Source organism: Mustela nivalis, assembly GCF_964662115.1.
Source record: "Mustela nivalis genome assembly, chromosome: 10".
In the NCBI taxonomy this organism is placed as follows: Eukaryota; Metazoa; Chordata; class Mammalia; order Carnivora; family Mustelidae; genus Mustela; species Mustela nivalis.
Window position 1 is genome coordinate 23696695 of NC_139029.1, and position 27568 is coordinate 23724262.

General features: G+C 53.0%; 1 protein-coding gene and 1 long non-coding RNA gene across 6 annotated transcripts in view; one reads left to right on the top strand and one right to left on the bottom strand.

The window, feature by feature from the left end:
* On the top strand, positions 1-27494 carry LOC309841991. Of its 2 annotated transcripts, XR_014299433.1 has the most exons (8): positions 1-82; positions 11101-11226; positions 11417-11509; positions 11918-11993; positions 13618-13680; positions 13792-13869; positions 27010-27113; positions 27284-27494. It is a non-coding gene; the product is annotated as an uncharacterized lncRNA (long non-coding RNA). The 2 variants fall into 2 exon arrangements; XR_014299434.1 differs by lacking the exon at positions 27010-27113.
* TRIM62 (tripartite motif containing 62) overlaps positions 6969-27568 on the bottom strand; it is a 29165-nt gene continuing 8565 nt past the window's right edge. For all 4 annotated transcript variants that reach the window (XM_082685723.1, XM_082685722.1, XM_082685724.1 and 1 more), the window contains 4 exons: positions 23826-23921; positions 19247-19503; positions 18330-18445; positions 6969-9199 (listed from right to left, as the gene is read on the bottom strand). In XM_082685723.1, the coding sequence (XP_082541849.1) occupies positions 8649-9199; positions 18330-18445; positions 19247-19503; positions 23826-23921 (1020 nt within the window). In that variant the 3' untranslated portion in view covers positions 6969-8648. The remainder of the gene's footprint in view (positions 9200-18329; positions 18446-19246; positions 19504-23825; positions 23922-27568) is intronic.

A 27568-nucleotide genomic window follows, 5' to 3' on the forward strand; every position in this document is an offset into this window, starting at 1 on the left:
ACCACCCGTGGCATGGACTTGTGGCTGTTCCTTCCCCGGTCTCATAAGTCTGAGGGAAAGCTGGCTGAAGTGAAGCCCAAGGGTAAGGAGCATTTTTCGTCAACTCCCTCCCACCCCTGGAGCCCCGAAGCCCTCTTCTGTCTCAAAATCAGGACCACCCTGGCCCTCCACGCCCCATGATCAGAGGTGCCTGGTGTTCAAGAAAGTGGCAGAAAAAAGGGGCAGGGCTCTACTTACTACACCAGTGGGCACCATTTCTACTTACTGCACCACCTGGAGAAAGTTGCAGGCGGGCTCTGTGCCCATAAGTGAGGTGTCGGGGCCTCAGCTCAGGAGGAATGGAGATGGTAGGTACTCAAGGCCTTCCCAGGGCCTTCCCTTTCTGACAGGCAGGGGACAGACCAAGGTTAGATCCTGGAGCAGCTGCCGCAGCAGGCTCCCTACTCAGAAGGGGGGTTAGGAAAAGCAAGCTTCCAGGGGCTCTGAGATCAAACAACCCTTATGGTGTCAAACTGATGCTGTAGAAGACTATTGCGTGACATGGGAAAATGAACACAATCTACTATTAAGTGGGAAAAAATAGGCTATGGAGCAAAAAGAGATTGTGTTCTGACTTTTGTAAATTAACACACTCACACGGGAACAAAAAGACTGTAAATGTTATCACCAAGGAACTATCAGTGGTTATCTCTGAACAGTGGTGGACAGATGATTTTCACTTTGTGTGTCTCAACTGTATTTTCTCAATTTTCTTCTTCTTTTTTAAAGAAAGAGTTTATTTATTTATTTGAGAGAGAGTGAGAGAGAGAGTGAGAGCATGAGAGGGGAGAAGGTCAGAGGGAGAAGCAGACTTCCTGCCAAGCTGGGAGCCCAAGGGACACCCGAGTGGCTCAGTGGGTTAAGCCTCTGCCTTTGGCTCAGGTCATGATCTGTGTGTCCTGGGATTGAGCCCCGTATCAGGCTCTCTGCTCAGCAGGGAGTCTGCTTCCAACCCCCCTGCCTGCCTCTCTGCCTACTTGTGATCTCTGTCTGTCAAATAAATAAATAAGCTCTTAAAAAAAAAAAAAAAAAAGCTGGAAGCCCAATGTGGGACTCGACCCCAGGACTCTGGAATCATGACCTGAGCCTAAGGTAGTGGCCTAACCCACTGAGCCACTCAGGTGCCCTCTCAATTTTCTATAATAAGCACGTTATAAGAAAAAAATTTACTCAGGAAAGCAACATACTTTAAGTGAGCAAGTCTTTTACCAACAATTCCATTTGTAGGAATTTATTCCACAGAACACATAGAAATATGAAGACTGGTCATGTTTTCGTAAAAGAAAACTCTATCTTTGTTTATACATAAACAAAAATGTCTGGAAGGGCCTGAACCAAACTGTTAACAGCTGTTGACTTCTGGGAGACAGATGAAGGAGTTTTCTGCTTTACATTCTTACATTTATTTGAATTTTTTAAAAGATTTTATTTATTTATTTGACAGAAAGAGATCATAAGTAGGCAGAGAGGCAGGCAGAGAGAGAGAGAGAGAGAGAAGCAGGCTCCCCGCTGAGCAGAGAGCCAGATGTGGGACTCGATCCCAGGACTCTGAGATCACCACCCAAGCCGAAGGCAGCGGCTTAACCCACCGAGCCTCCCAGGCGCCCCATTTATTTGAATTTTTAAACAATGAGCAGAAATTAAAAGGGCAAATAATCAAGCAACATTCTTAGTCTTCGCTTGCTCTTTCCCGTTCTCCCTGCGCAGAATCTGGCTGAAGGGGGTGGGGTGGTCAGTGGGCTCACTCTGGGGGCTCAGTTTCCAATGGGCAGAACTGGGAAATGTGATCCCTGCCTCAAGATGTTCATGGCAGTGGGAGACCCACTGTGCTGCAGGGGTCCAGAGCTTTGAGTTCTGCTGGGTCTGAAAAACTGGGACAGCTGCACCCTGAGTGGGACATGAAGGGTGGGCAAACAGGATATCAACAGGGAGAAAAAGGAAGACAAGGGCTTTCTAGGCAGGCAGACAAGTATTACCAAAGCAGAGGAGTTAAGGACCCGAATATGCTTACCATGCTCCATTTGGAATCCTTCTATCATATGCAGTCTTTTCCTCCTCTACAGGTAGCCCCTCGAAACAGACAATCTACATTGTGGGGTGCCTGGGTGGCTCAGTGGATTAAGCCGCTGCCTTCGGCTCAGGTCATGGTCTCGGGTCCTGGGATCGAGTCCCGCATTGGGCTCTCTGCTCAGCAGGGAGCCTGCTTCCCTCTCTCTCTCTGCCTGCCTCTCTGCCGAGTTGTGATCTCTCTGTCAAATAAATAAATAAAATCTTTAAAAAAAAAAAAGAAAAAAGAAAATCTACATTATGACAGGGTGTTGGTGAGGGGGAATGAGGGCTGAAGGTTGGGCCAGAGCAACAATTGCATTGGCCAGGTGCACTGGAGCCACCACCATGTCTAGCTGGGTCTGTGCCCACATAGTAACAACTGCTCTTATGCTGCCTGAATGGTCATAAGAAGACCCTTCCTTCTTCCTATACCCTTATAAACTTCCACCTACCTACTTGGTGTGATGCCTGAAGTCCCACCACTGGTCACTCTTTCAGAAATGGCTCCTGTTATGAATATGCATAGGTTGGGAAGAGGACGGCATCTCAGGCCATAAGCCACTTACCCTGAGGAACACAGGAGGGTGTGTTTTGATGGAGGAAGGAAAGGGACAGAGGAGGACATTGCAGGAATGTGACAGAGGAAGAGGGAGGGTGGAGGGGGTGGGCAATGTTGGGCAAACTCCACAAGGCTACCTCCTGCTAGAACCTTAGAACCAGGAGTCACCCCATTGCTCAGGGCCACCCATCCCTCTTGCGGAACCAGTGAGGAAGGGACACCCTGAAGGTGGAGATGAAGGGAGCTCGAGGGTCACTGGAGTGTCAGGGATGGAGCCAGGACCCACTCCAGATTTAGCAAGGTTCTCCCAGGTCTCAAACCTCAAACCCACACCTTTGATATGCACACATACCATGTGTCCAGCCTATCCTACTTTTTCTGGGACCTCCTGGGGTCCTTATCCGTATCTCCCTTCTCCCGTGCCAAGAGCAGACTGCTGGGCCCCAGGACTTCATTCCTGGTTCATAGATCTGGTAGTTTGGGTGGGAGGGGCTTTTGTCTGGGGTTTATAGCAGGCAGAGAAAGCAGGTCCAGGGGTTCAGCCCACAGGGAGTGAGGGACAAAAAAAGCCCCTTCTCTTGGAAAAAAGATTCCCAAACCTCCAAACCACTGAAGTCCCAGTGCTGACTCTAGTGCCGTGGAATCAGGGGGCCCCCTTGGGCCATTGCCCCGATGCCCTCATTTATCTGGAACACTCCCCGTGGCCTCAGCAGCTGCCTGGCTGGTGCTGGCTCTGGACTCTATTGCCAGTAAGGGAGGTGCCAGGTGTGGGCAGGCACCAACTGACTGCCCTGGAAGAGGGATGTTAGGGTAGAGGCCAACTGTCCCTTTCTGGGGAAGAGGATAGAAAAAGGCACTCGACTCCTTGTGTCTGGGGCTGTGGGGGCACTGGACACTCGCCTTTTTTTCTGCTCAGGCTCCAGGTTCCCAAGGGGTGGGAGGAGGCACCAGAATCCACTGGGGGGAGATTAAATGTTGCATGAAAAGAGCCAATGACTGGGAGGCGGGAGACCTAGGTTGGGCCTGGCTATGGTCCACAGGCTGGTGTCTTCTCATTGGTCACAGTGTTCTTCTCTATAAAATGACATGGTTGAAGCCAGTGGTCTCTCAGCAGTTGTCCTGTGATGCTGACTGGCAGCTCAGTTGGGCTGTCTCCATCCCAGAGAGGATTTTCCAACCTTATGACCCCTTTGTTCTCTCCTTTTTTCTGAGAAGCACAGCAACGGACTCTGAGGGTCTAAAACAGTCAGTGGGGGTGGGATCCTTCTTGATCCTTCTTGAATGCCTCCCTCCTCAGCCCTGCTCCTGGCCCCTTCCAGCTGGTCTTCTCAGCTCCTTTTCCTTGCCTGGACAAGGCCCTCTTAGCTGACCATTCTCCCTTCTCTGTGTACTGACTGGGAACCAGAACATCTGGGCTTGGGTCTTGGCTCTGTCATGTGCTGTGTGCCCTTAAACTAGGAATCAACCCTCTCTGAACCTCAGGCCCCACCAACATTCAGATTTGATCATATCCAGGTCCACAGTTTCTGGGAATTCACTGGGACCTGGGCATTGTGCCCCTGGCTTCAGCCTCTTGAAAGGTCTGCCTTGTTGTGACATCAGAGTAGGAAGCCCCTGGGCCTCTGGTCCCAAGTGTCAATCCTTCCCATATTTCATCTAATTCCTAGGGCCTGTGGGGAGGGGGCATTTTGAAATAGTCAGAAATCTAACAGAACTATCAATTTTTTTAAAGAAAATAGAAGACTGTTCTATTCTGTACACAGGGTAAACACACACACACACACACACACACACACACACACACACACACAGAGAGAGGGAGAGAGAGAGAGAGATTTCATCCAGATACAAGGAAAAAACAAAGGAAAATGAACACATTTCAAAATAAAAGTCTCCCCTCCTCCAAAATTTTTGGAGGCTTTGTCTCCTGCCTGCATCTCTCTTTCTTTCTGTCTCTGTTTCTGTTCTGCTTCCCATCATACCATCTTCAGGGGTGGTTCAGGATTCCTAGAGACACAGAGGAGAATCATGGGCACCCCCGAGTGAGGAGAAATAACCACGCCCGGGTGGGCAATTATGATTCAGCACCTTGGCCAGCACCCACCACTCCACCAAACCCACTCCTCTTCAACCCCCTTCATTTAAGCCTGTGACATGACCCTTTGCAACTGACCTCCTGGTGGGGTGTTTGGGGATGGTGAACAGACTCAAGACCCAGACAGAATGAGAGGAAGCCAGGAATACTGCCCAGGTGTGAGCAGTCAGCCTCCGGAGATGACCTCTCCAGCTGAGCTCTGCGCTGCCAGGCCTTATCTCTGTTGTTTTCTATTCCTGCTGCCACCCCAGAGAGAAATATCCAGAGCTAATGGCTAATGTTCTGAGCAGGACAAATTCCACATTAGACTTAGAGAATCCTGGATAATCAGAGCCAGAACCTGGGCAATCAATTAACTGGGTCTCTAGCTCCTCCCCCAAAAGAGATGGGGAGGGGCACTGAGGCCCAGGGAGAGACAGGAACCTACTTAGGGTCACATAGTAACTTCTTGAGTCTACTCTAACTCTGAGAGACACAGGAGTCTTGGCTCGAAGCTGAGATTTGACCCACAATTGCACAAATGCACAATGGTGTGGAGCAAGGGTTAAAGTCCCATTCTGAGTCCCAGGGGGATCCAATTCAAGTGTCTGCTGCCTGTCACTGAAGGGGTGGTCCTCAAAGTTGAGAAACATTCTGAGGGAGGTCCAGTGACGAGTTTGACTTTAGCTTTGGATGGGCCTGGGTCTGATTTCCTGCCCTATTGAGTACTGGCTGTGGGTCCCCTGGGAGGTGATGTTTCTCCACTCAAACACTGAGAAAATGATACCAACCTCACGGGCTTGTCTTGGTGTTAGTTAAGTATCAGTCCTTTGTCTGCTGACCACAAACTGGGATCCAAATAGGGATACATTTCTCTCGTGCTCTGGGTAAGACCTTCACTGATCCCTCCTTCTTCCCCAAGACTGGGATGCCTTTGCCTCCCCTCTCTGCTTGTCTGTGTTAAGTGGGGGATTCCTGGGATCAGCCAGACAACCCCAGATTCTTTCATTCAGGAATTCTGAAGGGAAGACTGGGATATGGCCAGCACTCCTTGGACCTTGCACCAAGGCTGAGTGGGAGAGGGGTAGGAAGGACTGTGGAGGGGGCGTTTCTCCCCCCAGAAGACAGATACACTGAGCAAAGATGGAGGGGCATGGCTTTGGGGGAGCCACAGAGATTTGAGGGATCGGTTGGGGATACTCTAGTCTCAAAATCACCTCCCCCCAAAACTGGGTGCTCTCCATCAACCCATCAGAGACCTTTCCCTCTGCTAATTTCTCCAATCTTTGTTCATGCCCCTCCATCTAGAACCCCCCAAAATTCAATGACTGTTGTGGCTCCCTCTCTGCTCTCCCTAGATCCAGGTATAAGTGAAGATACCTCTGAGGCCTCAGGGGGCATCCAGTGTGACCTCTCTCATTTGCAGATAAGGAGACTGAGGAGAGGGGCTTCAGGGTACAGAAAGGGTCAGCGCAGAACTAAGATAAGGCTCAGGACTCCTGATTCCTGGGTTGCTGCACTGTGCAGCTGTGGGGCCCCAGAGCCTTGCCACCTACAGTGTCCACAGCTCATCTGTCCATATTCAGGCCCCTGCCTGACTCCTGGCCAGTCAGAAGTAGGATAGACCTCCTTCTCTACAGCAGACCTGCAGACATCACCGACCAAGATGCTCCCATACTCCACAGGAAACCTAAGGAGGAAGATAGACTCCTGAGGGTCAGATTCCTTAGGGCACTAACTCTGGGAGGCAGCTGGAGTGAGAGGCAGAACTTCCCTAAGTGCACTGCACTTTGCAGCTTACCAATAAATCACGAGATGGGTGTTATCCTCAGTTTCCATAAAAGCCAAGGCGCAGAGAGGTTAAGTCATTTCTCTAAAGTCATACAGTAATGGAGCTTGGGTTTAAGCCCAGGTTTGTGGAATTCAGGAGACCTGACACTGTCTCATAAGCTCCCCTTTGCTCCCAAGACTATCACTAACCCCTCCTCCAGGCAGACTGCCTGTCTTCCCTGACTAGTAAGTTGTGATGTAAGTGCTGGCTTTAGAACTTAGGTCTAATCTGAGCTTTGCCCCTTACCGGCATGGGACAGGGGGCTGTGGGCATGTCACATCTTCTCTCTGAACCTCATTTTCTACTTCTGTAAAATGGGCATAATATTACATACCCAATAGGGTTGCTTTGTGGATTAGACATGTTAATATATGTATACTGCCTGGGCCTTTTTCAAAGTGAATGGAACTGACCACTGACATTCTGTAACTTTAATTTAATACAAATTCATCATAACTCACAAAATGGGCAATATTTAAAATAAAAATACTGCTGGGGGTGGCCCAGATTCTGGTAGATGTAGAGGTGGGGGGAGGTTGAGGATTCCTCCTGCCTGAGAGGGACGCCAATGGGCAGCAGTTGTGAGGGGAGCCCTCCCCCAAGTTCAGCCAGTCTGGCTCCTTTGGGATGAGTGTGGTCATGGACCCCACAAGCTCCAAATCTAGGCTCAGGATGAGAAAGCAAAGCTGAGGCTTGAGATATTCTGGCCACCCTTGGGCAGGGCCAGAGCCAGGGAGCAGGACAGCTGAGGCTCTGCTGCTTTAAAGCCAAGACCCGGAGGTGAACCCCTCTCTGTTTCTTTTGTGTCCTTTTAATGTGGTTGGGCCAGGAAAGAAGGATCTATTTCCCAAACACCCATGCAGCCAAAGTCTTGGCTTTGTGTTTGTGTTTCCCCAGCAGTGCCTCTCATCCAGATTGGGATTTGGGAATTAAATTGAGTGGGAGAGAGGCGGGTCCCAGGACGTCCCTTTGCTGGCATGGTCAGCAGCGGAGGGAGCACCGCTTTGCGGTCCGCGTCCTCCTGATTCGGTGGCTTACTGCAGATGGGAGCAGCGTTTTTGATCAGGACAGGCATGATGAATTTGGCGGCTGGGAATTACTTCTGGAAAACCAGCAGAGTCTGCTCCTCCAGTCTTTCCAATGATTCTGGAAAGCCATCCGGGATGTGGTCATAAATCCTGTCTCATTAAACTACCAAAGAAGCTCTTGTTAGCCGCACAGGATCTGAACAGAGAGAGATGCCAAGCCTGATGGGAGGTCCCAGCCAACAGCTTGTCCCAGTGCTCAGGTCCTGACGGAGACACTGCTCCCTGTACCCTAGCCTGGTCCCAGAGGCCCGCTTGGACCCTTAGCCAAGCTTCTGGGGACCTCCATCACCCAGTGATGCTCGTCCTGCAGCTGCCTTTGGGCTACTGGTCTCCGCCTTGGCCCCTGGACGTGCCGTCATCCTGCTTTTCTACCCGTGGGCTGGAAGGTGGTGGCACATGTAACATGTGGGCCCAATGACAGGTACCTCGCAAAGGCCACAGCATCATCTCTACCTGCAGGGCAGTGGGAAAAACAGGAACCACAAAGCTCTTGGTCTGGAGGTAGAAGACGTGTTTCTCGGACACCTTAGGATCAGCTACTGCTTGTGTCCACTGTGGGCTGGAGTCAAGGGTAACATGGCCCATAGTTTAATGAGGGGCAAGTCTCTGACGTGGGGAGCATAAAAGGGTTCCTGTGTATCTTTCCAGCTGCCAACCACTGGCAACACTGACACATCCTGAGATCAGGGCGTGTGGGCAGGAGGGAGACAGAGGGAGGTGGGCCCCTGCCCCCAGAGGATGGGGATGAGGACTGGGCAGGGGCTTCCCTGAGGAGAAGCCACGTCACATCCTTGGACCAAAGCTGCCTCTCCATCAAGGTCAGAACTACAGGACATCAATGCCGACAGAGTTTAGGAATCATGGAGCATGGAGGTCGAAGGGTAAACAAGCAGCCTGAGACCTCATCGTGGCCATGCAGGACCGGAATCCAGGCCTCTCCCGTCCCCTGTGGGGTGCTCTTGCGGGTGGCCGTGGCGCGGGTGGCACCTGGGCGCTCCCTCCGCCGCCCTAGATGCGCACAGTATTGATCCTCAAGGGCTGCACGTTCTTGCCATTGGCGTGGCTCTGCCCAGGGCTGAAGTAGGAGCAGAGCTTGCCCGGGAACTTCTCGCGGAAGGTGTAGAGCCAGGACATGTCGTCGGCGTTGTAGAAGATGAGCAGGCCTTGATCGTAGTCCAGGAACACGCCCACCTTGTCCAGCTTGTCGCGGACGTTGAGCCGGGTCCAGGGCTCGGTGCAGGCGCTGTACTGGTTGCCGTCGTGCATGACGATGCAGTAGAAGCCGCGGCTGGGCTGGATCTGGATGCTGCCTTTGCGGCTGGCTGCCTCGTGGGCCAGCCCGATCACCCACTGGGTCTTCTCCGCCACCACTACCTCCCAGTAGTGCACACCGCTGCTGAAGGCCTCAGAGCCCAGCACCGACACCTCCACGTCGAAGCGCTTCGGCGAGTCCTGCAGCGGCTGCGGGTGCAGGTTGCCGTAGGCCACGATGGTGCAGTCGTCAGACAGGATCAGGCGCTGGTGGGCAGTGCCCGGGTCCAGGGTCAGGGCGGCAGGCACTGCAGGGGGCGGAAGAGGGGAGAGGAGGTGAGTGGAGAGAAGGCTGTGGACCCACTCTACTGCCCTACCTGGGGGTTGGCTTCTGGTTGGTCCCCAGGAAGCTGTGTGTTGCTGAAGGCTAGCCTACCCTCTCTGGTCCTCAGCTCCCTCCTCTGTCAAATGGAAGGGTGACGGCCAAGGTCCTTCCAGATTTAACCCTGGCTGCAGAGGATCAGGAGCTGTGCCTGCCTGGGGCAAGGAACACAGGGGGCCCCCTGCAAAAGTCTGTTGGGTAAACTATAATGAAACCCAGAATTACAGAACTTCAGAGCATCAGATTATCCAGGTCTTGGCAGTCACCCTGGTGGGACAAGGACATGCGTGGGAGTGTGTGGGTTTCTCAGTAGATGCGATCCATGCGTCCAAACGCCCTGAATGAAAGGCACAGGGCATTCCCACGGCCCTCTTGCCACCCATATGTTTTCAGATGCCCAACCAGACATTCATGTGGTTGAAAAACTTTTTTACAAAGACCTAAAATTACAACTTAACTCCATTTTATGTATGAACAGGATGTAATTTTTGTACAGTTTTAATATACTGAGTATTTTAGAACACTACTACCATGGAAACTGAGGGGAGACTGCATTTACGTTGCTTAGAACTTCATTGAGAATTGTTCACTTTTTGGGACAATACATCTCTAAGAAGAATGCCACTGACTCACAGAATCTACCTGTTTCAGACCACATTTGAGGCAAAATGGTGTTGTACCTCTGGTAGGAGCACCTGACTACTTCATTATGTTTTCCAGTGTGGCTATAGTGAGCCCCTAGAGAGGACACGTGCAATATTTTCTTACAAGGAATTTCCTTGTATTTTTTCTTTATATCATCATCAGATTATGGATATACCATTTCAAGTATAGATACATTTAATATATATTTATATATTATATATAAAAATTTACAGGGCGCCTGGGTGGCTCAGTGGGTTAAGCCACTGCCTTCGGCTCAGGTCATGATCACAGGGTCCTGGGATCGAGTCCCGCATGGGGCTCTCTGCTCAGCGGGGAGCCTGCTTCTTCCTCTCCTCTCTCTGTCTGCCTCTCTGCCTACTTGTGATCTCTCTCTGTCAAATAAATAAATAAATAATCTTTAAAAAATTTACATATATTATAATTTATATATTATACACATATATAAATTGTGAAAAGGTTATATTATCTTTGAGACATTACAAATTATTTGTTAGGAAAGGTAGGTGACAGGTCTGAAAAAGCTGTAAACCATTAATTCTGAGCCAACTGTTCCATGTGATAGATGGGGAAAATAAGACCCAGAGAGGAGAGGTGTCTAATCTGAGGTCACCCAGCACCTAGTGGCAGAATCAAGACTAATCAAGGCCATGTGCAACCCAGCCCCAGCCCTCTCCTGCAGCCTCCCTGGCGCACGCCACCCCACCCCGCTCAGCCCCAAAGCCTCCACTCAGACTGTCCTCCACTGCCTCCTCCCTGCCTCTTGTCGTCACCCCTGCGTGAGGCTCCCCACTCCAGGGCCCATCCTCTGGGAAGCCGTCTTCGTGGCCCAGCAGGTGGGCTCGCTCCTTCTTCGGAGATTCCTTAACTTCATGTCCTCTCCTGATTCTATAAGGGGTACGGTCTCCTGTGCCCACATCTTACACCCCCTTTGCACCAAGAGGGCAAGGGCTATGTACCACCCAACTAGGTTCTCCTTAGTGTGCCTGGTGCCCAGCACAGAGCCAGGCATAGTGAAGGTTTCCAGAAAGGCTCACCCAATCAAACTGACTCTGTTTGTGTTGCTCTCAGGCAGGCAGCACAGGCTGGGTCACCCTGCTCTGGGCTGGTCACACTGGCTTAGCAGGTCTGGTGCTCAGAGTCTCTGTTTACTCTCTCCTCCAGAAGGGAGGGGATGCTCAGCCAGAAGATGCGAGAACCTGGAAGTGGCCTGCCTGAGCTTGGATGACCATTTCTAGGCCAGAGCAAGACAGAGGCCGAGAAGAGTGAAGAGAAGGAATCTTGCCCCAGGTGCTGGGAGCAAAGGATTTCTTCACACTGCTCTCTGGGGCTTCCCTTATCTGGGGGGAGGGTGATGGGGGTGGGGGTCAGGACCAGGATTCCACCTGGCTGAAGCATTACCCCCTACTTCTGTCACCTCTGTTGGCTTCATGCGTGCGCAGAAATGAAGCACTTCAGTGGTGGCAACTGTCCCCAACAGGGACCAAGAGGCGGTTTCTGAACTGTGCTCCCGTGCACACGGCCACCAGCAAAGCTCACCCTTGAGTTCTATCAGGCTCCCTCCACGGCTCTGGTAGGAGTCAATTTCGTTTTGCATGTTACAGTCTCCTTTCCTGTTCTTATTTTTTTTTTTTTAAGATTTTATTTATTTATTTCACAGAGAGAAATCACAAGTAGATGGAGAGGCAGGCAGAGAGAGAGAGGGAAGCAGGCTCTCTGCTGAGCAGAGAGCCCGATGCGGGACTCGATCCCAGGACTCTGAGATCATGACCTGAGCCGAAGGCAGCGGCTTAACCCACTGAGCCACCCAGGCGCCCTCCTTTCCTGTTCTTAGATCTCTGAGGGCTGAACGGGAACCATCAGCCCTGGGAACAGGGTGGTCAATGGAGACAGAACTCTCCATCCAGGGACACTGAAGAGGGGGAGCTCCAAGAAGGAAGACACTGAATCAGTGGCTGAATGTTCTACCCTGTCTTCCGAGGGTCACAGTGCAGCCTGTGGGAACCCGAAGCTCTTGCCCACGTGGAATGTGGGAATCCCCACAGTGGCCTCAGGAGGTGAGAGCAGGAGGGAGGTGTAGGAAGTGTGTGTGAGGGGGAGGCTAAGGAAGCAAGAAGAATCTAATTAGACACAGATGGGCCACTCCTACAGGCTGTGGAATGTGGGTCACACTCAGGCGTCTGTAGCAGAGGGGCAGAGCAGGCACAAAGCCAAGGTGTGGGCAGCCGCCATCCTCAGTGCCACGTGGGGCCCTGTGGAGCTCAGGATGCCTGAGGAGGTCTGCAACAGGCAGAAAGAAAGTACCGCGCGGGGCCAAGGGACCAGGGCCGGAGCAGGGGGACGGGGGTTGGAGCCCCATAACAGCACAGGCGGAGGGCTCAGCCCCAGATTCTTAAGCCTCATGGAGGGCCACATGGTCACTTCCAGGGCCACCGGTGAGTGCAGAGGGCGCTGGAAGAGGCAGCCAAGTGGGCTCTCGGGGGCTCTGAGATTGGGCCATAGGGATGAGGCAGGAATCCAGAGGATATCCTGACTGCACTGAGCGCCAGCTCCTGGGTGTGGACCCTCACTGCTTTGAAGCCCCAGGGCACAGGGTAAGAGGCGGGCCGCCACTCATTGGGTGGGCTTGGGGGCAGGGTCTGCTGTTCATTGGGCAGTGCTGGCAGCAGAGGCGGAACTGGGGGAGGGGCCCGGTAACTGGGTGCTGGGCCCAACCTCCCAGGGGCAGGGCTAGGGGTTGAGCCCAGAATTCTTATTAGGCACAGGGTGTGGCCTGCTTCTTAAGAGGCTTTGACACCCCCAAAGGGTAGGCTGGGGCTCACCTCCAGGGTCTCCCATTTCATCATAAACAGAGGTTCTGTCTCCCCAGGACTCCATCCCAGCTTCTGTGAGGCTAGGTCTGGCAGGAGTAACAGCCTTCAGACCAGAGAGAGACCCAGAAGGGGCCATGGCAACTCCTTTTCCGTCTGAGATGTCAGTCCCTGGATGGGGAATGGCAATCCCTCCACCCATCCTTTATCCTTGGGAGAGCTGCCAGACCACAGTCCCCTGGGGCTCACTATGTTACAGGTCAGGGATCTTTTCTACCTCCCGAGACACTGTTTTAGAAAAAACAGAAAGCAGGTGTTGAAGCAGCCCGTTTGGTCTCTGGGTGTTTTTCCTGTCCATTTAAGACTGAGACCTCAACGTCAAAGACACTGAGGGAGGGACATGGACTGTGGAGGCCCCAGGAAATGTCTGCTGGCCATCGTCCACCCCTCCCCCCCACTCCATGGCCCAGGGAGCAGAGAAACCTCCTAGTCCAGCACCATGGCTTGGCAGTGGGTGACTGATGTCCCTCTGTTCCCAAGGACAGTGGCTCGACCCTTCAGAAGCCTGACAGGATGGCTCTTTCCTCAGGCCTTTACAAAATCTGCCGCCTCGGGCTTCCCACCTACTTAGACCCTCCAGGGCATCGTGCCAGCATTTGAGAAACATACTCATACCCACTAGCTTGCTGGAATGCTGCGGCAGCCCCAGAAGAGCAAATCATGGTACCATTTGTCAGAAGAGGAAACTGAGGCTCCAAGGACACTTCTCAGAGTTAACCGGCCTGTGTGAGCTATCCCTCAGGGTGCAAGTACAGTTGGAACTTGAGCTAAGCTCTTTTCACACCATGTTCTTTCCTTTATGTGGCCCCAGAAAGCCTGCTCAGCAAGACTGAGGAACCATCCGATGAGACTCGATCACCATCGTAATAAACAGGTATCACATACTTACTGAGTTCCAGGATTATTATCACAACTAGATAATTTTATTTCATTCTTATACCTACCCTGGGAGATCAATCACATCTGCCCCATCCCTGTTTTACAGAGGAGAAAACTGGCTCAGAGAGGGCAATGATCTGCCCTGGGGCACACAGCTAGGTGGTGACGAAATGACTGGACTGAGGTGAGCAGGGGGGAGGAGTGAGGCCCAGGGGAGGGAGGTGGCAGAAGCACAGAAGGCAGCGTCTGGTGTCCTCTGCTCTGGCCGGGGAGGAAGTTTGTGTTGGGGAGTTGGAACAATCAGACCTGGCGGTTGGGGGAGGGTTTCTAATGTCAGCTGAAGGGTGGGACAGGAGGTGGGTGGTGGTAGAGACTGGAGGTTCCAAAGCAAGGGGAGTGACCAGTGCTAAATGGAGTTCTCAGGTGACCCAGTACGAAGCCTGAGCTGGAAGCAGGAGAGGCAGGAAGCTGCTAGAATCCAGGGGCTAGGTCCCTGGGGGTGTCTGTCCCTCCCATCTGGACAAAAAGGGCCGTGGTGCTGCCAGAGGAACCAGAGTGACTTCACAGGGCCTACGGACAAAGGAAGGGGACTGGCTAAGCAGGTCACTGTTCTCTGAATGCCCCAGGGACCTCTGTCCTTGGCTGGATACTCAGGGCACACACTACCGCTCCCTCAGCCCCTCTTCCATAGTTTTCTCTGGGTCAGTGGTTCTCAACTGGGGCTATTTGCCTCGCAGGGTTCATCTGGTAATGTTTGGAGACATTCTGGGTTGTCAAAACTGGGGAGGGGGGCCTTTCATTGAACAGAGATGAGGAATGCTGCTAGCCAACCCACCATGCACAGGACAGCCCTCTATAACAAGGAATTATCCAGCCTCAAAGGTCAAGAGTGCTGACGTTGAGAAACCCTGCCCTGGGGCAACCAGTAAGTTCCCCCATCCTTGTGCTCACTTGTGAGGGGGTTGAGAAGGGACTAGCATCCTGATTTCTTAGAGGACGGAACTGAGACTCAGAGGAGAAAGTGACTTTTTCAAGGATGTGTGGCAAGTTCCATTCAAAAATATTTACTGAGTACCTACTTTATGGCACTATTCTAGTAGCAGAACTGAGCCTAGGGCTCATTCATTTCTTTATCTACTTATCAACAAACATTTCCTGTGTGGGCTTCTAGGGATGTAGAGTGATGAATTAGATCCAGCCCTGACCCCTCAGAGCTCATGATCTAGTGAGACAGACAGCTACACAGACATTGACAAAACAGTGAGACCAGGAAAGCCCAGGGTGACCTGAAGAAATCAAGGAAGGCTTCTCAGAGGAGGTGTTTATAAACTGGATGTGAAGGGGAGAAGTTAGTCATCAAAGACCGAGGTTTGTAGAGAGGGTTCTAGGCAGAGACGGATCAGTGTTGCTGAATATTATGGGGGTGGGAGGGGGGAGGATGTGAGAACAGCAGGGCCTAGGTCTTGTAGGGCCTTGACCGTCAGGCTGAGGTGCCAGGAGTGCCTCTCTGAGCTGTGACAAGGATGCAGCAGGTGGCAGCCAAGACAAAGAGAGCTCCTGAGACCATCTGCCCAAAGGCGTCCCTGGGTCAGCCGCTGGGGATGGGCTTGTTTCCTCCTTGAGTTATTCTGCTTCGCCCACATGTGGCCCTTCCCCTCCTGGGTCACCAGGTGGAGGTCCCTCTGAGTCTAGGAGCACCCAAGGAGGCTAGGAGTACCCCCGAAGAAGACAGCTCAGAGTTCCACCTAGTCTGCTGGGACTACTGCAACAAGGGTACAGATCGAGATTTACGAGTACTAGGCACTGTCCCTTCGCTTCTGGGGAATTAGAAATGATATATCAGATGTGGCCTTCAGTCACTTATGGGGGCTCCCCACCTCTGTCCAGCGTTCAAGCTCTCAGGCTCTTCGGCCTTCTCCATCCTTCCCTGGAAGGGCCCATCACGAACATCCTGGGATCATTCATGCTCCTGCCCTCCCCACTGCCTTTGCCGGTGCAGTTCCACACCAGGGACAGTCTGGAGGCCCCACCAGGCCCCACCTTTCCCTGTATGGCCAAAGCCTCAGCCTTCAGTGCTCAGTTCAAACATCATCAGCTCAGTCCTTCTCCTGGCCCCACTAGAACCTTCTGTTTCCCCTTGGGGTTTCCACAGAACTGCATGAGTTGCTTGTCATAGCTTATCCCATTGGGCTGTGGGGTCTGGGAGGGTCTCTTTGCCCATCTGTATCTCCTGACCCCTGAAAATGCCTGGAGGCACTTTCAGTGTCTGTAGGTCAAAAGAATGAATCCAGCACGGGGCCAGCGCTCTGACTGCTGTGTGACCATGGGAAATCAGCGAGCCTCTCTGAGCCTCCGTCTCCCACCCAGGCTTCCTGGGTTGGTGTGAGGCCAGAGGATGCCTGGCTGGCTTAGAAGGTAAGGGCACAGGCTCTGGGCTCTGGCAGGTCTGAGGGCGAATCCTGACTGTAACACTTCTGGGTTGTGTTCACGGACAAGGTCTTAACAATTCTCTTTCCTCAACTGAAAAAGATGAGGACAGTAATACTGCCTACCTCTTCGAGAGAATTCCCCTTCATATCCTTGTCTCACCTTGAAAGGACATGGTGCCTTTGTAGGTTATATGATGTTGGGTCCCAGGGTCGACTCCCTCCACTAGAAGCCTGTTAAAACCTTCTCCTCTCTCTGCAAACCTCCCATTACCTCCTCCCCCCTCTCTTCATCGCGGGCGGCAACCTTGCTTCCTCCCTCAGTGGGAAAGGGGAGGCCATCAGAAGAGAGACCTCTCAAGCTTCCACCACTGCCCATTCATTCCCCCTCCTCTGGGCTCCCAAAGATGAGCTGTCGGGGCTCCCAGCAGGGGCGGCGGCAGAACCCCCCACCATCCACCCCACTCCTGGACATCTCCCCGGCCACTCTCTTGGCCCTTCCCCCTCAGCTCTGCCCTCCTTCCGCTGGGTCTTTCCCGTCACCCACAAAGAGGCCATTACTTCTTTCCCCTTCAACAGCCTCTGCCACCTTCTCTGTCCATCCCTTAAATCAAATGCCTGACTTAGAAATAGAAAGCATCGTCTCCACTCAGTCTCCACTCGCTCTCTCCTCCCGCTCGCCCTTGGATGGTCTCCTATCCAGCTTATGCCCCTGCGGCTCCAAAAAACCCCCATGCTGCTGGACAACAGTCAGTTCGGGGTTCTCCCACCTGGCCTAGTGGCCTTCGCTGCCATCAGCCGCTCTCCCCACTTGGCTTCCAGGACAAACCTGGGTTTCCACCCCCACCCCCTTCTCTGGCTGCTCCTTCCTGGTCCCGTTGGCTGGGTCTCCCTCCTGTCCCTACGATCTGGGAGTGCCCTGGAGCTTCAGAGTTGAGAGTAGCTCTGTCTCTCTTCTTTCACTTCCTAGGTGATGTCATCCAGGCTCATTAAGTACTGTCCACATGCCGATATCGCCGGCGCTGACCCTTGTCCTATATAGTACTTGTCATTCCAGATGCCTTCTGGCACCGGCGCTTAGACATCTCATCCATATGGCAAACATCACGTGCTTATAGCTCTGTCCTTCCAGGAAGCTTGGCCTGCAGCATTGTAGTTCCCTTGTCTTTTTTCTCTCATACCCGAGATCGGATTCATTGGCAAATCCTATTGGCTCTCCCTTCAAAGTAGATCCCAAATCTGATCACTTCTCTCCACCTCCACTGCAGTTACCCTGCTCCAAGCCACCACCGCTGGCCTGGAGTATGGTGGAAATCTCCTAACCAGTCTCCCGACCTCCACTCTTCACCCCCTTCAGTCTATTCTCAACCTGGGAGTAAGAGGGAGCCTCAAGGAACTTAAGCACATCCCACTGCAGGTCCCCAAGCCCTCCAGGGGTTCCCACCTCACTCAGCAGGAAGTCTGAAGTTCTCACACTGGCCCTCAGGCCCTCACGGTCTGGCTACTGCCACCTCCCTGACCTCCTCACCTTTACTCCCTTCCACTCTAGCCACGCCAGCCTCCTCATTCCTTGAATATGCCAGGCTACTCCTGCCTCAGGGCCTTTGCACTTGCTATCCCCACTGTCAGGAACACTCTTCCCTCAGAAAACTGTATGATCACTCTCCTTCTTCCTTCAGGGCTTTATTTCTATGCTTCCTCCCTGGTGAGGACTTCTAACTGGACCTTCTACTTATTATCTGACCTAAAATCCCCTAGCTCCCTTCCTTATCTTTTATCCTTCTCTAATGAACTATGGATTTTACTTATTTACTTTCACTTTCTCTCTCCCTATGATATAAGATCCACAAGGGCAGGGAATTTGCCCATTTTTCTCACTGCTATGTCTCCAGTACCTAGAAGAGTGCGTTGTGTGATATGTGCCGTAGGATGGATAAATCAACTCCCAAGGCCTCAGTCTCTTCATCTGGAGAATGGATATATTAATGGCCTCATAATGGCCATATGAGGATTCACTGAGCTGAGTGATAGTGCGGGTACCGAGCACAGGCCCTGGTACAGAGCAGGTGCTCAGCAAGAAATTCTTCTCCTCCCTCTGCCTTGCCCCCATGCTATGTTCAGAGTGGGTGGCCAGGCTGGGACGTATCCCCTCACTCCTGCCCGTGCTAACCCTTACCTCTTCCTGGGTGCTCTCTGGGGCTGGCAGGAAGGGCCTTACCTGGGTGGATATCCTGGAACAGAGACTTCCAGATGGTGTATTGCAGGGGGCCTGTGTACTTGGAGGTCGGGAAGTCTTCGTAAGTCAGATTGGTCTCATGGATTTTCCCTTTAAGCCTGGAAGGAAAACAAGAGAACAGGCTGCATTGGGGGCTGGATTTTGGTCCCAACCCTGGGGACCCTACAGCTTCCTTCAGGGCGACTGACAAAGGGCAAGGTCATGTATATCAGGTCTGCCAGCGTCAGAGTCAAGTGCCTGTTTATCCCACTTCCTACTTCTCTAGCCTCAGTTATTTCATCTTTAAAATGGGTACCAAGATAGCACCTGCTTTCCAGGATTGTTGCGAGTAGAATACGGCGTAATATATGTAAAACGCTTACCACAGTGCTTGGTTCATGGTCAACACCGAATACATGATGTTAGCTATCAGAATTGATCATCAACAGACTAATAACGAAGTGTTATCATTATAAAAAGGGGCTATGAGACCAGAGAGACATGCATTTGAATCCTGGCTCTGCCATATACTAGACCAAGTGATCTAGCTTCTCTGTGCCTGTTCCCACATGTGTGAAATGGGGGTGGCAGCCGTCGCTATCTCCAAGGGAGCTTATAGGATTATAATAATATAAATACTATGTATTACCTATAATATCAATATTATAACCAACAGAACATGTATTTGTAATATAAATAATGTTGCTCTATAAGTAATACTCTATATGATTCTGCTTATTACATAAATAGCAACATAAACACAGAAAACCTTTTTGGCCCAGGCTCTGGCACAGAGCCGATGTCCTGTACCCCTCTGATGGAGACGGGAATGAATGAGTTCTCTGCTAACCAGCCCCTGTGCCTCGGGGCCCACCTCCCCACTACCTGTCCGGGGAAGGTGGCTGCCGGCGGGCCCTTACCGCTCAGACAGTGAGGCCACCCCGGCCAGGAAGGTGTGGCGGTCGGTCTCGGCCAGCCGCTCCTGCAGGATCTGGGCCCCCTCCTGCACCTTGCGCAGCTGCTGGCTGTAACGCTGGACTTTCTGCTCGATGTCTGTCAGCGTGCGCGCCGTGTCAGCCTCCAGCTCCTCCAGCATCGCCTTCTGCCGCTCCCGCAGCAGCCGGTGCAGCCGCTCAAATGCCTCCCCGATGGTGGTCCGCAAGCTTTTGGTGGAAGACTGTGGGGACAGGCATCAGGGGTGAGGCCAGGGGGAGCGGAAGGGGATGACTCCTGGGAGAGAGGTGGAAGCGGACAGCCTTGCCGCGGGGAGTGGAAAGGGTGGTGGAAAAGCCACGGTGGCAGGATAGGGCCGGCAGAGCCAGGGACAGCACAGGATTCCACGTGCCCCTTCCACTCACTGAGGCTTGCACTAGTGGAGCGGCAGAGGCCTGAAAGACATCTGGGGGCAGCCTCCCCATGCCAGGTGGGCTGGCAGGAGAGATTTGGGAGAGAAAGGTGTGAGGATGATGCCCAGCTTTCTGGCTTGGGGGTGGGAGGGACAGAGAAGCTGGGGGAGAGGTGGTGGGCGGGGAGAAGAGGCTGAAGTTAGTCTAGGATACAGTGAGGTCTTTATTTGTTAAAAAAAAAAAAATCACTCATGGGGCTCAAGCCAAGAAGACAAGGAGATCACAGATATCACAAGGGCAAACTTGGGTGGTCACCCGCCCTGTCCAGCTATCCTTGTGAGCTCCTAGCCAAGAAACTGGACCAGGAGGTTAAAGTCATGATCACAGGAGGCAAGCCTGGACTTGCCCACTTCTCTGCTCCCGTGGGCACTGCCAGGCCCAGGAGGGGCTTGTGTGGGGATGGACACAGGCTTCGGTGCGCAACAGCCTGGGTGAGAATCTTAGCTCGGGTCTCTAGCTGGGCCAACCTCAGTTGCCTAATGTCTCTGAGCCTATCTTCTTATCTGTGAGAGGAATGACACAACCACAGCGCAGGGGTCTGGGAAGATCGAGTGAGGGCATGTTTGCCAAGTGCACGGCCTTGTTTGAGGTTCAGAGAAAGCCTGATGATTGAGAGATGGCTTCTGAGCTGGGGCCTGTAGGACAGGCTACAAGTCAACGGCGGGGGTGGGGGAGAAGCAGCACACGGCAGGACAACACGGGGTACAGAAGTGTGGCCAGGCTGTAGTGCCAGTGCGGGACCTGCCTCTGCAATTTCACTTTGTGGGATTCTGGCTGGGAGTTCACAGAGTCAGAGACCCCGCTGTGTTCTGTGCCCGGGGCTCTGTGGGAGGCTTGACAAAGGCTCAATTAGGGCCAGTTCCCTCCTGTCGCGGCAGCAGGAAGAACTGCTGGCAGTGGGCCAGCCTCCCTGCGCATGCCCACCCAGAGCGCCAGGCAGACAAAGGGGGCGGAGGGGAGGCTGGGGATGAACAGCAAGGCTGCCTGTGGCCTCCCTGAGCCCCTCCCCGAAACCTGAGGCTTCTGTGCAGCTCACGTGGAGAAGATGGGGCCTACCCTCCCTACAACCATCTGCCTCTGCCCCCCCAAGGACTCCCAGATCCCACAGCCACCCCTTCCGGCTCCTTCTCAGCCCCTCCATAGCAGTGTCTGGCGCCCTGGCCACCCTCTGCTGGCTGCATGTTCTGGTTTGCCTCCCACCTTGGTGGCTGCTCGCTCTGGGCCAGCTCCTTCCGTTCTCACCTACGCACCCTCCTGGATGTCTACCTCCACTGCTTTGAGGATGGTTCCCGTAACCTCATCCGTGGCCTTGCACATCGCCTGAGCTCCACATTCATCTTTCCACCTGCCTCAAGCAGACTCCTGGGATCCCACAGGCCATCTAACTCTCTTGGTCAACTCTGTGTCTTTGGCAACAAACTCATGGCCACAGTGACCCTTCTAATGTGCAAAGTGGGTCAAAGCCAATGCTCTTTAGGAATCTTTCTGGGCTCCTCGATAACTAGTAAAACACTAAATTCCTTAGCCCGGCATTCTAAGTCCTCAATCTGATCCCAGCTTACTTCTCTAGTGCCATTGTGCTGCAATTCCACTGCCTAGAATGGACCCCCACCCCCACCCACACACACACACTCTTTGTTGGACAGGCAAACTCCTACTCAATCTGCAAGGCCCAGCTTGAAAGCTACCTCCTCTGTGACAGCCTCCCTCACTTTTTCAGGCAGTGAAATAGTTAAGTGTTTCCAGAGCATTTTGGAAATACTCCTAGTACACAGTCTCACATTTTATGTGACTCCAGCTAGCGGACAATCCCCAGGGGTAAGAATGACATCTTTCCCAGCCATGCACTTCCTGTGCCCATCCCAGGGCTAGGCACAAAGCTGATAGTCAGAATCTGCTTGGGAGGTGAAGAAGGGAAGAGTCTTGCCAAAAATTACTCTGCAGAGGTGAGTGCAGACTCCATCTTCTTTTTAGGATGGGTGTCTAGTGTCTCCAGGACAAAAGAGAACGAGTAGGAAAAAGGGCAGAGGCAGGGAGAGGGTAGCTCAAAAGTGACAGCAATCCCGGGTGCTTTAAGTATGTTCCTGAAAGGTCTTCCCAACCTACTTGTCTTGCTGGCCACAGAGCCACAGATCTGGCTGCAGACCTCCCAGCACAGGGCTAGGATATCCATTAGGTTCTGACAAAATTGGACAGTAAGCTCCCAATGAACCACTCACTCACTATGGGACCTTAGGCTAGTTCCTCAACCTCTCTGTGCCTCAGTTTCCTTGCCAATAAAATGAAGATAACATTCCTACTTCTGAAGGAGTCCCCCTCACACCATACACACACTCATCTGTTCTATAATATTTATTGTACGGAGGCACTGTGCTAGCTTCTGGGGAGTCCGGTTGTCACAGAGGTGACATTCTGTGGGGTTCAGTTTCAGTGAGACAATGAACAGGAAACGCAATTACCAGCCCAGAGAAAGAGGTTCAGCTCAACTGGCATGCCCCATTTATTCTAGTTTTTTCTAGGGCAGAGCCATCCCCTCCTCCACCCAGCCCCCAATCCCTTTGGTGCTGTGGCTGGGAAAGCAGCCCCTACCCCAGCCCACCACATCCCTGGGAATACAGAGGGCTCAGAGGAACTGGGGCTGCTTCAGAGAAACACCCTGCCAAGAATGCATCACTTGGTCGGACCGACCAAGGAAAACATTGGGCCCAGGGAGGGAGATCAGACAGGCCCTCGGGCCGGGCCATTGGAGGGGCAGGCGCTGCAGGAAAGCCGAGTCAGGCACCAGGTGAAATATGACCTCCAAAGCATCCATAGGCATTTCTTGTATAAACACCCCAGTCCAGACAGGAAGTGGGGATGGGGGAACTAGAGGGGAAGGTGGCCCCACAGGACCCCCCAGAGGTAGACAGATGGACAGGAAAGCAGGGGAGAAAAAGGTCAGTGGAGAAAAACAATGGGGAGTGGAAAGAAGAGAACGCTAGGGAAAAAACTAGACCATAATATTCTGCTTTCATTCAAATAGAGAATTTCATTTGCTTCTCTTCACCTGAGGGTGCAGAATCACCAGGCAGATGGAGAAACTGAGGCTGTGCCAGGCAAATAGGCTAGCGTCTTCTGTTTCTCATCTATTGCCTGCTGAGGGTCCTGCCCACAGGCATTCCAGAATGTTCTCTAAAGAAATGTTTGTCATGACCTCCTTGAGACCCCACACGGGTTGGAGACCAAGCTGGGGCACATATCTGGATCTGCAATGGCCTCTCCAGGCCCCTGGGTGACCTCAGAGGTCCGGAGCATTCCTAAGGCTCTAGTTCAGCTACTGCTGGCAGCTGCACCTCTGCTAGTGAGTGGGGCCAGACTGAAATTACCGCAGAGCTTAGCAGCTGGGCTGGGGTCCCCAGTTCGTGGTCCCAGAAAGGGCAGAAATCAAAGCAAGCCTTGTCCAGTTGGTGAGACATCGGTGGGGGAACTCAGAGGGAGGCCCTGGAATCCAGAACTTTAGGGCTGGAAGGAGCCTGGCAGGGTCTCTGGTGTATAGATGGGGAGACTGGGGGCCAGGAAAGTATGGTCTACCCAAAGTCACACAGCGAAGTAGTGACTGGATCAGAATCCAGGGCCTCCCTCTCAGGTCCAGGTTTCTTTTCAAACCATTGCAGCCAGAGACTATAGGGATTGGCCTTACTTTGCAGTAGAGTCCATAACCCCACAGTCCGCGTTTAAGAGAGTGATACCAAGCCTGGGCCACAAATCACTGGGAGGGCTCCGAGGGGAACAGGCTCAGGTTGGCTCCTCCGGATTGCTCCCCGGTCCCACCTCACCTTCCACCAGGAGCAGGAAGGGAGAAAGGGCCCCACCCTTAAACCCAAGAACCAGCCCAAATCCTTGCCCTCAATCCTAGGAGTGGGTCCTGTCACATTTACCTTCAGGGAAGCCCCAGACTCCGTTCCACCCGCATCCCCATCCCAGCTCTGTCCCTCATAATAAGTTTGGCACCTTAAGACCCCGCCCCTCTTCCCAGAGGGCCTCGCCCCTCGACGCCCCGCCCCCAGCAGGCCCCGCCCCACCCTGGCCCCGCCCCTACCCAGGCCGGTCTCACCTTGGTCTCAGCCAACTGTCGCTTGAGCAGCTGCAGCGCCTCGGTGTGCTCCCGCTCGCTGTCCTGAAGGGCCTGAAGCTGCTCCTTCAGCTCCCTCTGGAACAACACAAGGCCTAGATGCGGTCAGACCGCCGCCGCTCTCCCGCGACCTCCCCCAAGACCACCCTCCCCGCACAGTTCAACAACCCCAAGTCTCCCAGATATACCGGCTGCTTTCATCTTTCCATCTTTCATCGGGAGTTTTGCAACACCCTCCTCTCTAGCCATCCTAGATGCTTGTGGTCTCCCTGTCCGACCCGCCTCCACAAGACTTTCTGCCCCCGCCTGATTTGCTGGCGGAGACTCCTGGCTTGGAATCCTCGGAAGGGTACCGAGGCCATATAGCACTGTGCTCCGCTAGGACTCGCGCGTCGGGTGGGCTTGGCGCTGTTCTCAGGCCTTTGCTTGGATGGGGTCATTTAATATCTCAGTAACACAGAGGAAGGCACTATTATTACCTCCGTTTTCCATCGGAAAAATTGGTACAGAGAGTTTGTGAAACTGGCCCAAAAGCATGCAGCCAAGCAAGTAAGAGTAAAACCATAATTGCACCATGATTTTGACGTCAGGTGACATATCTTCTGCAGTGGTGACACCCATGACAGACAGCGACAAACATCCACTATATACAACAGATAGAATATGGCCATGATTAGTATTACTGATTTTTCCTTTCCCTCGGGTTCCAGTAGGGCTCAGTATGACTCTGCTATCAATTTTGTTTTGATTTAAAAAATTTGATATTTTGTTCATCATGGGTTTTCTTTTTGTTTTGTTTTAATATTGATTTTTAAAAATTGCATTAAGTATTACCCACCTCAACCCCTGAGTTTTGGGGTGCCTACTTCAATGTTGCACCTCAGCCTCCCACACCTGTCTCCACCATCCTCCTGCCCTTACTCCCCTGCAGCCAAAGTGGCCTTCTTCCCGTTGCTCCGTCATGGGCTCGTCTCACCCTCATGATTTTGCCCTTGCTGCTTCCTCTGGCCAGTGCACTCCACTCAGATTTTCTCCCAATGATTTCTTGGTGTCATTAACCTATCAGCTCTAATGCCACCTGGTCAGGGAGGTCTCGCTCACGTACGGCTTCATCGACACCCTCAGTCCCACATCCTGTTTCGAGGTCTTCCTAGCACCTTCTGCTGTCCAAGACGCTCTTGCTCGCTTGTTAGACAGTGTGTTTCCGGCTCATGGCGTCCACTAGACAGTGACTATCACAAGGGCGGGGGTCTTGTTTGGCTTGTTCACTGTTGGATCCCCAGTGTTTAGAATAGTGCTCAGCACACAGTAGGGCCTCAATGAATATTTGTCAAATGAATGAATGTGGTGTTGAGGTGGGTACCCCGGTGACAGGGCCCACTGTCTGCATGAATTGGGTGTTTGGCTCATTGTAACTAGTGCTCCTGTCTGTCCCTAGTGTCCCGCCTTCCCATCCCCCATGAGCCCATGAGTCCTATGGGGATGGGCCCTTACCATTCCCTGCTCTCTATCCCCCATACCTGTCAACAGCCTGACACTAAGATGGGGCTCAAGGAGGTTTGCTTTGTGGATGAATTTCTGCGGAAACAGCCTCTGGGCAGGACCTGGGTTTTCCAGTCAGCCTGGGCTGTGAGAGATGCCAAGAAGCTGACTTACCTGTTCACCCCTACCTCCCTCCTACTCACCCAGCTCATCAGGGCAGGGAGGACCCTTGGAAAACATCTGGTCCAACTAATTTTACAGACAAGGCAGCAACATGGGAAGATGGTCATGATGACATGCTAAGGGAAGCATGCAGAAATTATCTTTGCTTACTATTCCTTAGCCATGCAACAAATATTTACTAAGTAAGTATGTACCAGGCACCACTGAGGCTCTGGGGATACAGCAGAGAGCAAGACAGACAGTCCATGGCCACAGGAACTGTCCAGGGTGGTGGGGAAGGGAGAGAATGAGCAAAGAAAGTCACAGCTCCAGCCTGTGCTCTAGAGAAAATAAAGCAGTGTGGGATGGGGGTGAGTTTGGGGGAGGGTGGACAGGGAAGGCTCCTCTTCCCTGAGCTGTCACCTGAGATGACATGGCAGCAGGGCAGGGAGGAGCTGGCCTCAGAAACAGGAGTTAGATGGGACACTGGGGACGGCTTGTGCTGTGAGAGCAGAGAGCTCCCACAGACAGGATGGCTACCACCTCGGCAAGTGCCTCGAGGCCATGAGGCAGCTATAAAGATGGGAGGCACAAGCTGAAGCCAGAGGGGTAGGAGGAGGCAGGAGACTGGGTCCCTGATGATGGATTGTGACTCACTGATGAGCTAGGAAGCTGGCCCTCAAGAAAAAAAAAAGAGAGAGAGAGAGAAGCCCTGATTATTGGCATTTGCCAATTTCTGTGGTGTAAATGCTCCCACCAGAGCTTATTATCAAGCGATGCCCGTGAGGTCAGGGGCTGGGGATACCTGGCACAGTCAGCTGGCCGGAACTGGAGCGAGCCGGCTCCAGCACACCACTGCCTGGGGGCCTTTCCTACAGGCCTGCTGTACCGGGGAGAGAAAGACACATCATCTCCTCACGGCTGCCCGGCCAGGTGTCTGGTACTGACAGCCAACAGTCATTCCTAACAGATTCATGTGCATCTGAGTTGTTGGAGCAGACAAATGTCATTCCCCCGAAGAGTACAGATCGACTGCTCGTCAGGCTCCCCCTGACGGCCCTGGGGCTACCCAGCTTGGGACCTGGCTGAGGGATGAGCTGAGTGTGACAGTCGTCCTTCCTGGTGTCCTCACAGGTTCACATAAGACTCAGCCCCCCAGATGGCTCCTCAGAGTCTCTGAGAAAACGACCCCGGAGGCAGAGTTCCTCACAGCACTGAGGGCACCCAAGAGGCCTGGACAAATCCCTCCCTGCTTCCAGGGCCAAGGAACGAGAAACATGGGGAGAAGGCCTGCCTCTTCCTCTTGGGCCCTGGGAGACACGGAACCTTCCTTTGCCCATTCCATGGACATATGCAGAGGTCTCCTTGGGTCCACACGGTGCTGCGTCAGCAACAGGCAGAGGGATGCTTCAGGAGGGGTGTACATGAGTTGAGCTAGGGGGGAACACAGGGACACATGCGTTGACATGACAGGGAATGCTGGAATCGGGTTAGGGGACACAACACTTGCTGCTTTTCCCAGGTCCCCATCTCAGCGAGGGCCACCCTTACCCCTACTGCCATCCAAGCGAGAACTCTGGGAGTCACTCCTGACGCTGCCCACCCACGAGGGCAATCAGTCATCAGGTTTGTCTCGCTGGTTGTCTCCTGTCTACACCCACTGCCCCTGGTAAAGTTTTCAGCCCTGGTTTTCTGGACTGTGACCCTAGGCTCCCCTCTGCCCCTGTGCTCTCCAAGTAGAGTGTCTTGTCTCTAGGACAGATCTGTCCATGCTTTTTCCCTGTGCCCCATGGCAGGATCTCCATGGTGTCTGAGAAGACGGCCACGAAGCTTGAGTGTGGCACTCAAGGCCTTTACCTCTGGCCCCAAACTTCTCCAGCCCTGTCTCTTGGTCCAGACCTGCACTGTTCAAGGCAGCAGCCACCAGCCACATGCGGCTACTAGGGTTAATATGCTTTGAAATGAAATAAAACTGAAACTGTTCCTCAGTGGCCCCGAGGTGCTGGGTTACGCGTCTGAATTGGTCAAGAGCCACACAGGACGGGTGGCCAGTGTCTCAGACAGCACAGATGCAGAGCCCC